Raw genomic sequence first — 13,148 nt, 5'->3', positions numbered from 1 at the left:
ATTTATTGAGTAAATGCCAGTATGGGTCTTAAAAACCTATCTTTCTCCCTTTCCTTTTTTTTTTTAACCTTGGCTAACAGCTTCTATGGCTGTTGTAGTTTTTCTTCTTCTTCTTCAAGCCATTTCTAGAAGAGAACTACACCATTAGCCTGGAGCAGGTACTGGGCTGCTTCTGCAGCAGAAGGTAGGCCCACCCTCCATCTGTAGTTATCTCAGAAGCGGGAATCTAGGCCTCTGCCTTGTTTATGGATTGAGGTTTGCTTTTAGCTGTTCCTATGCTCTAGGTGGTTCTGTGGCAAAAGCCAAGGATCTGTCTCAAGGTCTGCAGTAACACAGGGCTGTCCTAAACACAGTTGCCTTATTAGGAAAACTGATTTGGATGAGAACAAACATCTTTAATTTGTGCAATGTACTGTGTTTTATCGTAGGAGAGCATGGTGAAAGCAGAGGGTGTCTACCCTGGAGGACGATGCATGAATGCCAGCTCTGTGGGCCCTCAGAATCTACTGGCTGAATGAGTGAGTGAAGGCTGGAATGTCCTCAGCGCTGCTGTATGTCATCCTGTGTTTGAAGTGCTGTTTCAGCTATCATTCGTCCAGTTAAGAATTGGAAATGAGTGCTATTTATGACAAAGGTGACACTTTGCTCATCCTTTCCCCAAAATTACAGTTCCAAAACTTTTCTATACAATCCTTCTAAATTGAATGACAACTTGCCCATTTTCCTTTTTGAAATGTACCAAAATATTAACATTGGTGACCACGGGCTAGGGATTATGATCCTAATAAATTTACAAATCTTCTGATCAACCATAGACTTTACAAATATAACAAATCAATTTTTTAAATAAAATTCTATATATATGTGTGTGATTTAGTCTTGCTTTGTCGCCCAGGCTAGAGTGCAATGGTGCGATCTTGGCTTACTGTAACTTCCACCTCCTGGGTTCAAGCGATTCTCTGGCCTCGGCCTCCCAAGGAACTGGGATTACAGGCATGTGCCACCGTGCCTGGCTAATTTTGTATTTTTAGTAGAGATAGAGTTTCACCATGTTGGCCAGGCTGGTCTCAAACTCCTGACCTCAAGTGATCCGCCGCCTTGGCTTCCTAAATTGTTGGGATTACAGACGTGAGCCACCACACCCAGCCAAATGCTCCACTTTTTAATCAGTGTTTTCTATAATATGGATTTTTGCTATGTGCTTCAGAAATTAGAGAACAAATGGTGATAATATATGCTAAACTTAAAATTAGTATGCCTCCTTTTATAGACAACAAGAACTTTGTCACTTCCCAGTTTGTCTTGTCATTCAGGAGGCTCAGAGCTACGATCTGTGCCCACTCGTGCTGCCTATTCTTAACTTTGATTTCCTGAAGCAGTGATTTCATCTCCATTTCCCCTCATCACCTTGTTTTTTTAACCATTTAACAACAGCATTACATTTTGTTGAAAGTGGCCTCAAATTCTTTTTGGTAGAAGGGAAATTGTAATTCGAGAGAAGAACATTTTCCTAACTATTCTCAGGTGCGTTTAAGGGCTGCATTCCATGATGCTATCAATGACTTCTTTCAGCTCATAGGATATCAGCCCTCTTAATGAGCCTGATGTTGTTAGTATCACAGGACCTGGAAAATATGCACATTATGCTGGAGTATTAGAATGCAACAGAAAGAGCCCTGGGCTTGGAGTGTGCAGAACTGGTTCTTGTTACAACTCCTCTTACTAGTGGAGGAAGTTACTTAGCCTCCTTGGACAAGTTACTTAACCTCTCTTTGCCTCAGTTCTCTTCTATTGGTTATAAATCACGTGTGGTACCTACTGCAGTGGGTTCTCATGATGTGAAATGACATAATGCATGCCAGTGTGTTTTGTAAACATTGCAGTTGTCTGCACTTTTGTGTCCCCCACAAGTCTGTAAGTTTCTCAGCATCAGGTACTGCATCTTGTTCAGATGCATGCTCCTAGGGCCTAGTTTCAGTTGACCTAAAGATGCACTTTAAGAGAAGGTCCTGGCTAGGTGCGGTGGCTTACGCCTGTAATCTCAGCACTTTGGGAGGCTGAGACAAGTGGATCACAAGGTCAAGAATTTGAGACTAGCCTGGCCAACATGGTTGAAACCCTGTCTCTACTAAAAAGACAAAAATTAGCTGGGCGTGGTGGTGCGTGCCTATAATCCCAGTTACTCAGGAGGCTGAGGCAGGAGAGGCGGTGGAGGTTGCAGTGAGCCGAGAGGTTGCAGTGAGCTAAGATAATGCCACTGCACTCCAGCTTGGGCAACAAAGTGAGACTCCATCTGAAAAAAAAAAAAAAAAAAAATAGAGAAGGTCCTAAATGTAGCTGACACTACGTTATTCATTGTTTTCTTGCAGAAAAGCCTACTGGTGTTTATTAACAAACCAGATCATTGGTCAGCTGGGTTTCATTGAGTGCCTTCTGTGTGCATTCTCTTGCCCCTAGGGTGTTCAGCTGAGGAAGAAGTATGGATGATGAACACAGAAAAATGGAAACACACACGTTATAGATTCATACGTGTCTGAGGTGACAAAACGGTGACTTAAGGGAAAAATCTGCCTCTAGATATGCTCTATTTGGCTCAAACACTAATTTTTAAAAATGTAAACTAACAACTTAAAATCCAGAAGTTTGGATTTTGCTTTCTCTTGAAAATATGAAGAGCTGCTCACACAGAGTCAGGCCCTCCGTGGAGACAATGGAATAGTGCAGCACGGCTACGGCCACTTCAGGCATGCCCTCACTTGCTTACCATGGAAGTGGCCCCATCACTTCTCATCATCTCTTGAACACCAAGGCAGATAGGAACCGCCATTACCATCACACTTGTTGTGCTTGCAGTTAGGTATCATTTATTGCATACCAGGCAGTAGTCTGAGCACTTTGGTTAAGTATCGTCCATCCATCTGTCTCTATCTGTCTGTCTGTCTGTCTCTCTATCTATCTATCTGTCTGTCTGTCTGTCTCTCTATCTGTCTATCTATCTATCTATCTATCTATCTATCTATCTATCTATCTATCTATCTATCTATCTATCTATCTATCTATCTTATCTATCCATCCACCTGCCTGCCCACCTACCTACCTACCTACCTACCTATCTATCTTAAAGGTAAGGAAGGCTGGGTGTGGTGGCTCATGCCTGTAATCTCAGCACTTTGGAAGGCCAGGTGGATGGATTACTTGAGTCCAGGAGTTCAAGCCGCCTGGCCAACATGGCAAAACCGTGTCTCTACAAAAAAAACACAAAAAATTAACCAGATGTCGTGGCACATGCTTGTAATACCAGCTACTTGGGAGGTTGAAGTGGGACTATTACTTGTGTCTAGGAGGTCAAGGCTTCAGTGAGCCATAATCAGGCCAGTGCACACCAGCCTGACCAACAGAGCAAGACCTCGTTTAAAAAAAAAAAAAAAAAAAAAAAGCCGAGTGGGTGGCTCATGCCTATAATCCCAGCACTGTGGGAGGCCAAGCTGGGTGGATCACCTGAGGTTGGGAGTTTGAGAGCAGCCTGGCCAACATGGTGAAACCCCATCTCTACTAAAAATACAAAAATTAACTGGGCATGGTGGCGCACATCTGTGATTCCAGCTACTCAGGAGACTGAGGCACAAGAATTGCTTGAACCTGGGAGGTGGAGGTTGCAGTGAGCCAGGATTGTGCCACTGCACTCCAGCCTGGGTGATAGAGTAAGACTCTGTCTAAATAAATAAATAATAAATAAAGGCAAAGAAAGTGAGGCACAGTTAGTGTGTGGTGGTCCAGGATGCAAACCCTGGCTATCTGGTCCTCCAAGTTCTTGCTCTTAACCACTCAGCTATTCGAATCTCAGTACTCCTGTTGTGGGAAAGATATCAGGCATCGAGCCTAATAGAAGTGTAAACTTGTACCTAAGACTCTTTTCCAGGACACTGTGTTCTGTTGAATTAGAGAAGGACTCATAAAAGAAGTGATTTTGTAGAATTTATTTTTATTTTTTTGAGATGGAGTCTTGCTCTGTCACCCAGGCTGGAGTCCAGTGGCATGATCTTGGCTCACTGCAACCTCCACCTCCTGGGCTCAAGTGATTCTCCTGCCTCAGCCTCCCGAGTAGCTGGGACTACAGGCGCCTGCCACCACGCCTGGTTAATTTTTATATTTTAAAGTAGAGACAGGGTTTCACCATGTTGGCCAGGCTGGTCTTGAACTCTTGAGCTCAGGTGATCCACCCGCCTCGGCCTCCCAAAGTGTTGAGATTACAGGCATAAACCACTGCGCCTGGCCAATTTTGTAGAATTTTAAAGATAAAAAGTCCAGGCCTGTTAAACACACCATGCAAAGGCCTCTTTGGGGATCTGGGAGTAGCACAAACTGAGAGAAAGCAAGGTTAACGTCACTGAAGACAGGTGCAGACAGAAGATAAGCAGGAGGGGAGCTGCTGCAGCGAAGACCCATGACTTGTAGCTCAGATCAGATACCTGAGGAAAGTAGACTGACCTGGGTGCGTTAGGGAGGGTGGCAATAAGGCTGAAGTCCTGTTTGACCAAGGTGATGGGAGCTGAATCGGCATCCTTACAGGAGGCCTGTTGAACTTCATTCATTGCTTTCACAACATAAGAAAGTCGATTTTGTAACACAGGTGTCCCTATAATACTGGCCTGACTGTTTACTTCTGCTTCAGTCCCTGAGCATATGAGCAAATACTTCAGGCACTATAACGAGCAGAAACTTGAGACAGAGCTTATCTTGTAATGCTGGGTCTTGCATCATATCCAGGGTGTGGTGTTACTTTAGAAGGCAAGTTAAATAATTACGTGTTTTCAGATTGAGCAAACAGTGCATGTGCTCTGAGAAGGCTAAGGACCTATACTTTGAGAGCCCAGTAAATTAACTTATTCAGTGTGACGGTAGGCTCATACCTGGGTATGTGAAATGGTCTCAATATATTACATATAATACATACACATACATATCTATCTACACACATATATATGTATACATGTGTATGTATAGATATATACATATGCATGTGTAAGTAGAGATTTATACATATGCTTCTGTTAAATATTATGTATCACCTTGTATATAATTATACTTACTTACAGAACAGCCCGGGAAAGCTTGGAGATGTTAAGTGAATCAATCAAAGCTAATTCATGCAAGACTCAGTCATTGGCCCACCCAATGTGTACTGTCTTTGTGATATGTGATATATTTAATATAGTATTTTTTCTTCTTTTCTTTTTTTTTTTTGAGACAGAGTCTTGCTCTGTCTCCAGGCACCAGGCTAGAGTGCAGTGGCGCGATCTCGGCTCACTACAACCTCCACCTCCTGGGTTCAAGCAATTCTCCTGCCTCAGCCTCCCGAGTAGCTGGGACTACAGGTGTGCACCACCATGCCCAGCCAATTTTTGTATTTTAGTAGAGACAGGGTTTCACCATGTTGGCCAGGATGGTCTCGATCTCTTGACCTCATGATCCACCCACCTCGGCCTCCCAAAGTGCTGGGATTACAGGTGTGAGCCACCACACCCGCCCAGTACTTTGTGTTTTTGATGTTCCCTAACAACATAATAAAGTGAAAGAAATTAATGTTGAGAAGCATTAGGGTCATCCTAAACTCCCTTCTTTAGAAAATACAAATGTGACATTCTTTTATTAGTTATATTATTCTCTTATTCTATTATTATTAATTGATTACATTCTTTTAAATAGCTACATTTTTATTCCCTTATTCTATTATTATTTCTTTCTCTTGGACAGAGAGATTGGAACTGTGTCTAACCCTGTGTTTTTAATAGCGTTTGTCAGCTATTGTCATGTAGTAAATGTTGATAAGCATCAGTAGTCATGATCTGGAGCCCCACCCCTGCCTAGTCTCTGTTTCCTTGGTTTATTGCTCTTAGATAATTTCTTCCTTTTCTATTTTCGCATATTCAAGAACAATGCAAGGCATGATAGTTATCTGATTCAGGACTTTTCAAACACACTTGAAATATGATAATTGCTTGTTACTCTAGCTTGATAACAAATCTAAGGGCAAGCTATTAAGCACTGATTTGTCCTTTTCTTCCTCATTCCAGCTACTGTGGACCTAAAGTGGAGGGCTTTGAAATTATCTACTTAATTGGGCTGCGTGTCATTGCTGCCTTAGAAGTGGCTCCGGGATGCAGGTGTTAGTTTCTTGGATCCCCTTTGCTGGAATTTTTACGTCTTGTTTTGTTGTTGTACCAGCTCTGTGGAGCAGGCAACATCTTTGCTTGCCCTGGGGGAAGTGGGGCAGGACACATTGTGGATTGCTCTGTTCCAGGGGTGTCCCATCTTTTGGTTTCCCTGGGCCATGTTGGAAGAAGAAGAATTGTCTTGGGGTACACATAAAATACACTATCACTAAAATAGCTTATGAGCTAAAAAAGAAAAATCGCAAAAAGATCTCATAATGTTTTAAGAAAGTTGATGAAGTTGTATTGGGCCATATTAAAAGCCATCCTGGACCACGTGTGGCCCGAGGGCTGTGGGTTGAACAAACTTGCTCTATTCCCTTTGAAGTAGATGCCATCTGGGTGTAGGTCTCCTTTGCTGGGGTCGTTCAGGTGTTCTGGACTTTCTATGCTCCTTCTGGAAGGTCATCAAATGTCTGCATAAAGACTTTTGGTGGACTTAAAGCTACGCTAGTGGAAGCATGAAATCGCCTCCCAAAGGTTGTGGCCTCCTCAGAACCAGGAGAGGGGAGGCCGTAACTGGAGCAGTAACCTACTGCAGCCAAGCCTCAGTTTCCTCATCTGTAAAGTGTGAGGGTCAGGCAGAATTGCCCCCAAGATCCTTTTCTGCTCGAATATTCAATGAGCCAAAGAAGGTTAAGAACACATATAAATTGAGAATTCTGCGATTTTGAGATTCATCTGGAAAAATGGTGCCTTGGCACCAGCCATCAGGACTAAGATGGAGAGTTTGCAATCAAATGAAATTAAGGTTGAATCCAGTTCTGCCAGTTCCTTGCTCCATAACCCCTAGAAAATTACTTCTTTCTGAGCCTTGGGATTCTCCCTCTCTTATTTATTTATTTATTTTTTGAGACGCGATCTGGTCTTACTGCAACTTCTGCCTCCTGGGTTGAAGTGATTCTCATGCTTCAGCCTCCCTAGTAGCTGGGATTACAGGTATGCACCACCATGTCTAGCTACTTTTTTGTATTTTTAGTAGAGATGGGTTTTTGCCATGTTGGCTAGGCTGGTCTCGAACTCCTGACCTGAAGTGATCTGTCCTCCTTGGCCTCCCAGAGAGCTGGGGGTATGAGACACAGCGCCTGGCTGGGATTCTCTCTTTAAAATGAAAATACTACTATCTACATAGCAGTATGGTTGTAAATATTTAGTACATGTTCATAGTACATTTGAGGTGTTACAAGCATAGCTGGCACACAGCAGTCATTCTGTAAATGGTAAAAGTTACTAGGATGATAGTAATCTTGTGACTCCGTGGTTTTTGAACTAGCTAAGAGTTTGAAATAGAGTTGATCTAAGGAAGATGACATATGCAGAGGTCTTTTAAGTTAAAGAGGGGCTAAGAATCACTTTGAGGATAGAGCAGCTACTGAAATAAATGATGCAAAGGTTGTGATTTTAAAAGTTCAGATGAGGGGTTGGGCATGGTGGCTCACGCCTGTAATATCAGCACTTTGGGAGGCTGAGGTGGCGGATCACCTGAGGTCAGGTGTTCAAGACCAGCTTGGCCAACATGGTGAAACCCCATCTCTACAAAAATACAAAAATTAGCTGGGCATGAGGGTGGGTGCCTGTAATCCCAGCTAGTTGGGAGGTTGAGGTGGGAGAATCACTTGAACCTGGGAGGCAGAGGTTGCAGTGAACCAAGATTGTGCCATTGCACTCCAGGCAGGTGGCAGAGTGAGACTCTGTCTCAAAGAAAAAAAAAGAATCAGATGAGGGGCTCTGATAGGCAAGATGATGTATTCATTTATTACCTGTGTATATGCTTGTTAACAGTGTCAATATTTTGATGAGAAAATCTAATTATTGTGTCTTGTCCAGGGTTTATCTAATGGACACAGTCCTTCTTTGCATTCAAAGATGGTGATAGGCCAGGCATGGTGGCTCATGCCTGTAATTCCAGCACTTTAAGAGGCTGAAATGGGTGGACCACTAGTGCCCAGGAGTTGAAGACCAATTTGGGCAACATAGCGAGACCCCATCTCAAAAAAAAAAAATTAGCTGGATGTGCCAGCACCTGTATCCTCTCAGCTACTTGGGAGGCAGAGAGGCAAGAGGATCACTTGAGCCCAGAAGTTAGAGGCTGCAGTGAGCTATGATTGTGCCACTACATTCCAGCTTGGCTGACAGAGTGAGACTCTTTTTTTTTAAAGATGGTATATGGATGACATATTGTCTCAGTCTATTTTGTGTTGCTACTCAATATCTGAGGCTGTGTAATGTAAAAAAAAAAAGAGAGTTATTTGGCTGATGGTTCTGTAGGCTATACCAGAAGCTTGGCCCCAGTATGTGCTCTGATGAGGGCTTCAGGAAACTTCCACTCATCGCAGAAGGTGAAAAGGTGCTGGAGTGTGCAGATCACATGGCAAGAGGAGGAACAAGAGAGAGGGAAGGGAATTGCCAGACTCTTTTTTTTTTTGAGACAGAGTCTTGCTCTGTCGCCCAGGCTGGAGTGCAGTGGCTCAGTGTTGGCTCACTGTAACCTCCTCCTCCCGGGTTGAAGCGATTCCCTTGCCTCAGCTGCCCAAGTAGTTGGAAGTACAGGCATGTGCCACCACGCCCAGCTAATTTTTTGTATTTTTAGTAGAGATGGGGTTTCACTGTGTTAGCCAGGATGGTCTCCATCTCCTGACCTCATGATCTGCCCACCTTGGCCTCCCAAAGTGCTGGGATTACAGGCATGAGACACTGAGCCAGCCCAGACTCTTTTTTTAATGATCGGATCTGGTGGGAACTAACAGAGAAAGAAGTCACTCATTACCATGAGAAAGGCACCAAGCCAAGCTTCCTGTTTGGCCCCCCGTGATCCAAACACGTCCCACCGGTCTCCACCTCCAAACACTCAGGATCAGATTTCAACATGAGATTGAAAGGGATCAAACGTCCAAACTATGTCACATATGGTTACTTTTGTTTATCCGTAATAGAGGTAAATGTATCTGAAAAGTCCAACCCAGGATAAGCAGTTCTTTCTCCAATACTCAAATATGAAGAGTGGCTTTATTTTGCAGCTACTATCAATGTTTATTACACCCGTCAGGTTTATTGTTTCTGCAAACATCTGGACTCTTACCTTAGTTTAGATCTTCTTTACCTGAGCTCTCTCTTAGAAGATTTTTCATGTCCTTGAAATTCTTTGCAGAATTGCATGTATATGAGCATATTTGTATTTTGAGGGAGTGCTGGCCAGAGAAAAGGGATCAGACTCAAAATAACAACAACAACAAAACACAAAAAAGCAAAGAACTGCTGCTAAGAGTGTCTCAGACTAGGGAAGAATTAAAATAATGTCACAAGATGGAAAGATGGCATAACACAGGCACAGAGAGGTCCCCAAGTATTCATCTGCTTCTGCAGCTTATTCTGCTCCCTCTAACACACAACGTAATGGTTGAGTCTCTTTGGCAAGGTTTTCACGGTTTCAGATCAGCTCTTTATGACATAATTCAGGGGCTGGTTGAATGGTCCGGAGGATCACTGCTGAGTGGATGTGGAGACTTTGCGCATTTCCCTTTGTCCCTAGAAAAGGCACTTTTGCTGTTTTACAGGAAACCTAAAGTGTCAGAATAAAGTTTCCAGGGAAATAAATGAAAATTGATTTTGACAACAGCAACCTAAAAGTGTAAAGTAAAAGTAGCAGGATGAGATTAAAAAAAAAAAAAAGAAGGAAAAGTGCTTGTTTTCCAGGTTTCGTTTGAAAAGAGAATAAGTCCTTTGTGTCTGGCTTTGCCCGAAGGCCAGCAGGGGCCCCAGGGCCACACCCTAAGGTGGTTTTGGCTCCACTCTCTTCCTGCTCCCTTCTCCTCTTCTCTCTCTCTCTCTCTCTCACACACACACACACACACACACACACACACACACACACCTTTAAAAGGCACAACAAGGGCTGGGCATGGTAGCTCATGCCTGTAATCCCAGCACTTTGGGAGGCCAAGGCAGGTGGATCACTTGAGGTCAGGAGTTTGAGACCAGCCTGGTCAACATGGTGAAACCTTGTCTCTAGTAAAAATACAAAAATTAGCTGGGTGTGGTGGCACGTGCCTGAAGTCCCAGCTACTTGGAAGGCTGAGGCAGGAGAATCACTGAACACGGAGGTGGAGATTGTGGTGAGCTGAGATTGTGCCACTGCACTCCAGCCTGGGTGATAGAATGAGACACTGTCTCAAATAAATAAATAATAAATAATAATAAAAGGCACAACCTTTATTAGATCCCTAGTGTCAGGATGTGGAACATCTTAAGGAGATGTTGACTGCCATAAATCTAGATTGGGAAAGGAAGCGGATTTTAGATGAACCTGATCTGAAAATACAAAACTTCTCTTTTAAAAAGGGAAAAAGATAAATAAATAAAATACAATTTGCTGAGCCTCCGTTGAGTCCAAAACTACTATTAATCTTTGAGGGAGTCAAACGTGTAAAGTTCATTCATTCAAAAAATTATTCTGTAATGCATGCTGGACGTGGAGGTCTGGAAGTTTACCTTCCGGACTGGGAGACAGACCTCAGATACGTGAAACAACTAAGGAGTAATCTGGTACAATCAGAGAAGGGGGAGTCGGAAGAATATATCAGATCATCAACAGAAAAACACCCAATGTCCATCCACAAGAGGAATGGCTAGATGAAGGTGGTGGTTTCAAACGATGGAATATTCAGCATCTGGAAGTAATAGATTTAGTTCATTATTTTTAATATGTGTGTGCGTGTGTTTTCTTTTTAAAGTTCTGGAAGAAAACACATTTAATTCACGATCATGGTTAACCTTTGGAGAGGGATAGGAGACCAGGATGAAGGAGCCATTCGAAGATATCTTTAGTTTGATGTGTTTTATGCTGATCTTGTATTTGGTGTTTTACTCTGGTGACTGGGAGTCTGGAGGCCCAGCTTTCTTCTGCAGAAAGCAGTTGAGGATTTTGTAAATATCCTGCCTTCTTTTAATAGACCACATGACTTCCTGGTAGTCAGAACCTCTCAGAGGTCCAGAGAGCTGGGTCTTTCCATTTTTTGAGGTTTCCAGCATAGTAAAAAATGAAGAAAGCCAAAAGAATGTTACAGCCAGCACAGGCACAGTATGTTTTTAATGTTTATATTTAGCTGTTAAAGTTGTGTGATGAATCCTTCCCCTTGACTCTTGTTGATATGTCTCTATGAGACCATCCAAAGACTACATTTTAAGCCTTGAGCCAGTGGCCCGCCCCTTCACTCCCCCAAGTGGCCCCCTGCTGGCCCCAAGGAGTCAGAAAAAGGCCTTGTATAGAACGGGCTGGCTGACTGGTGATGGGAGGGTGGTGGAGGAAGTCCTAGTGCCTCAGCCTTTTCCCCAGGGTGTAAGTCCTCTCCTAGGCCTGACCGTTGGATCTAGAGCTTCTCTCCTGCAAAATGGGTTTATTTCAGAACTATGTGCTGTTCTACAACAATGAATGGAAAAATTTTACCTTCCTAATCACCTTCCCCTTCCTCCATTCAGGGTATTTAAGGTCAAACAGGCGTTTAATACACGCTGTGCCCGCCCAGCCCAACTCACCCTCCCCCTGTGCCCAAGGAGAGAATTTGGGCCAAATGTATTGATACAGTTTAATAGACCTGTACAATGTCCAACCATTTTATTTTTGAAGTAGGAAATGTTCATCCTGAGAAAAAAGTTGCAAAGAGATATAAATATGAAAAATATGCATCTATTTCCCTTTATAAAAGGGAAATGGATCTCGTTTTAAAGTCTAAAGACTTTAAGTCTGCACTTGGTAAATTCTTTGCATAAATATCTAGAGAATTAATAGCTCCAGCCAATTATGAACACACTTTTGAGATGTTTTAAAGGAGTCTGTCCCTCCAGTCTACCTCTTTTTAATATCATATTAAGAGTTTTATATCATCTAAAGTGTTCTCATTATGAAAGCACTGACTTGTCATTTGAAAGAATAGATTCATCTCAGCAAATACCTCCAAAGTGAACCAAATGTGAATGCACAGTTTATTGGATGAAAAGACAAACAACACAATTATACTTGAATTTCAGGGAATCAAAGGTAGTGAAACAGCATGTGCACCAGACTTCAGGGCAGGGTTTGTAAGTTAGCCATACACATGCTCATTTTTCCAAGCTGGGGTAGTTTGCTAAAATGAGCTGAGGGCTACTTCACCAGACTGACAAAAAGGAAAATGTCCATCAGTTTTTCTTTTGTTCTTTCCAGATCCTGTTCAAGTATACACTGAGCCAGCAGGTTCACCAGAAAGCTATTGAATGCTTGCTGGAACACATTATGCAGGGTGGATTTCTTCTGGAATGTTGCCAAGGATTTTTTATGCTTCTGTGGTAGGCATTTCTTCAACGTTGTCATGTAGCCAAGCAAGGAACATTTGCTTAAAGGATAGAAAATGTTTAAAAATTTTTGTTTGTTTAAAAATAGGTTAAATGGCAATCTGATCTCAGGATAAGGCAAAGAAAAGCACTTATTTCTCTAAGTGATCTGAGTCGGTTAGTGATCTTTTGCCTTTAAACAGATTCATCATTTTCCCTAAAGTATTACTATATTAATACTGTCTTATAGAAAGTAACACCCAGTGCCTACTTTTTTTTTTTTATATCATTAGCTGTTTTCCAAACTGAATTTGTTCTTCAGGGATTTCTCATATATTTGTGTATAAGGAACTACTGGTAATAGCCAAGAAAATTTGGAGGTGCAGAGAACATGCTGAAATATAATTTTTCACTTTCAATTCCAGAACTATGCCATAAAAAATAAAAAAGGAAAATGTAAAAATGTCTTTATAGTACAGCAGATATTTTTAAAGTATTGCAAATTCAATTATAAATTCTAAGGTTAAAATTGGATGCATCAAAAATACAATATGTGAATACCTCCCCAGAAATTATTATCTAATGAATAGTAAAAGCTGACTGCAAATCATGTCACTTTAACAAGGGTTC

General features: G+C 42.2%; 1 protein-coding gene across 1 annotated transcript in view; it reads left to right on the top strand.

Moving 5' to 3' along the window:
* Window positions 1–13,148, top strand: part of LOC105732678 (putative uncharacterized protein FLJ13197) — a 65,630-nt gene that overhangs the window by 38,937 nt on the left and 13,545 nt on the right. Inside the window, exons 2-3 of the mRNA XM_064366314.1 lie at window positions 429–634; window positions 12,412–12,533. Of these exons, the coding sequence (XP_064222384.1) occupies window positions 429–514 (86 nt within the window). The 3' untranslated portion in view covers window positions 515–634; window positions 12,412–12,533. The remainder of the gene's footprint in view (window positions 1–428; window positions 635–12,411; window positions 12,534–13,148) is intronic.

Source organism: Aotus nancymaae, unplaced genomic scaffold, assembly GCF_030222135.1.
Source record: "Aotus nancymaae isolate 86718 unplaced genomic scaffold, 86718_ANA_hifiasm-v0.15.2.pri h1tg000006l, whole genome shotgun sequence".
Lineage (NCBI taxonomy): Eukaryota > Metazoa > Chordata > Mammalia > Primates > Aotidae > Aotus > Aotus nancymaae.
The sequence above is the reverse complement of the archived record's forward strand: the minus strand, read 5'-3'. Positions and strand labels throughout refer to the sequence as shown.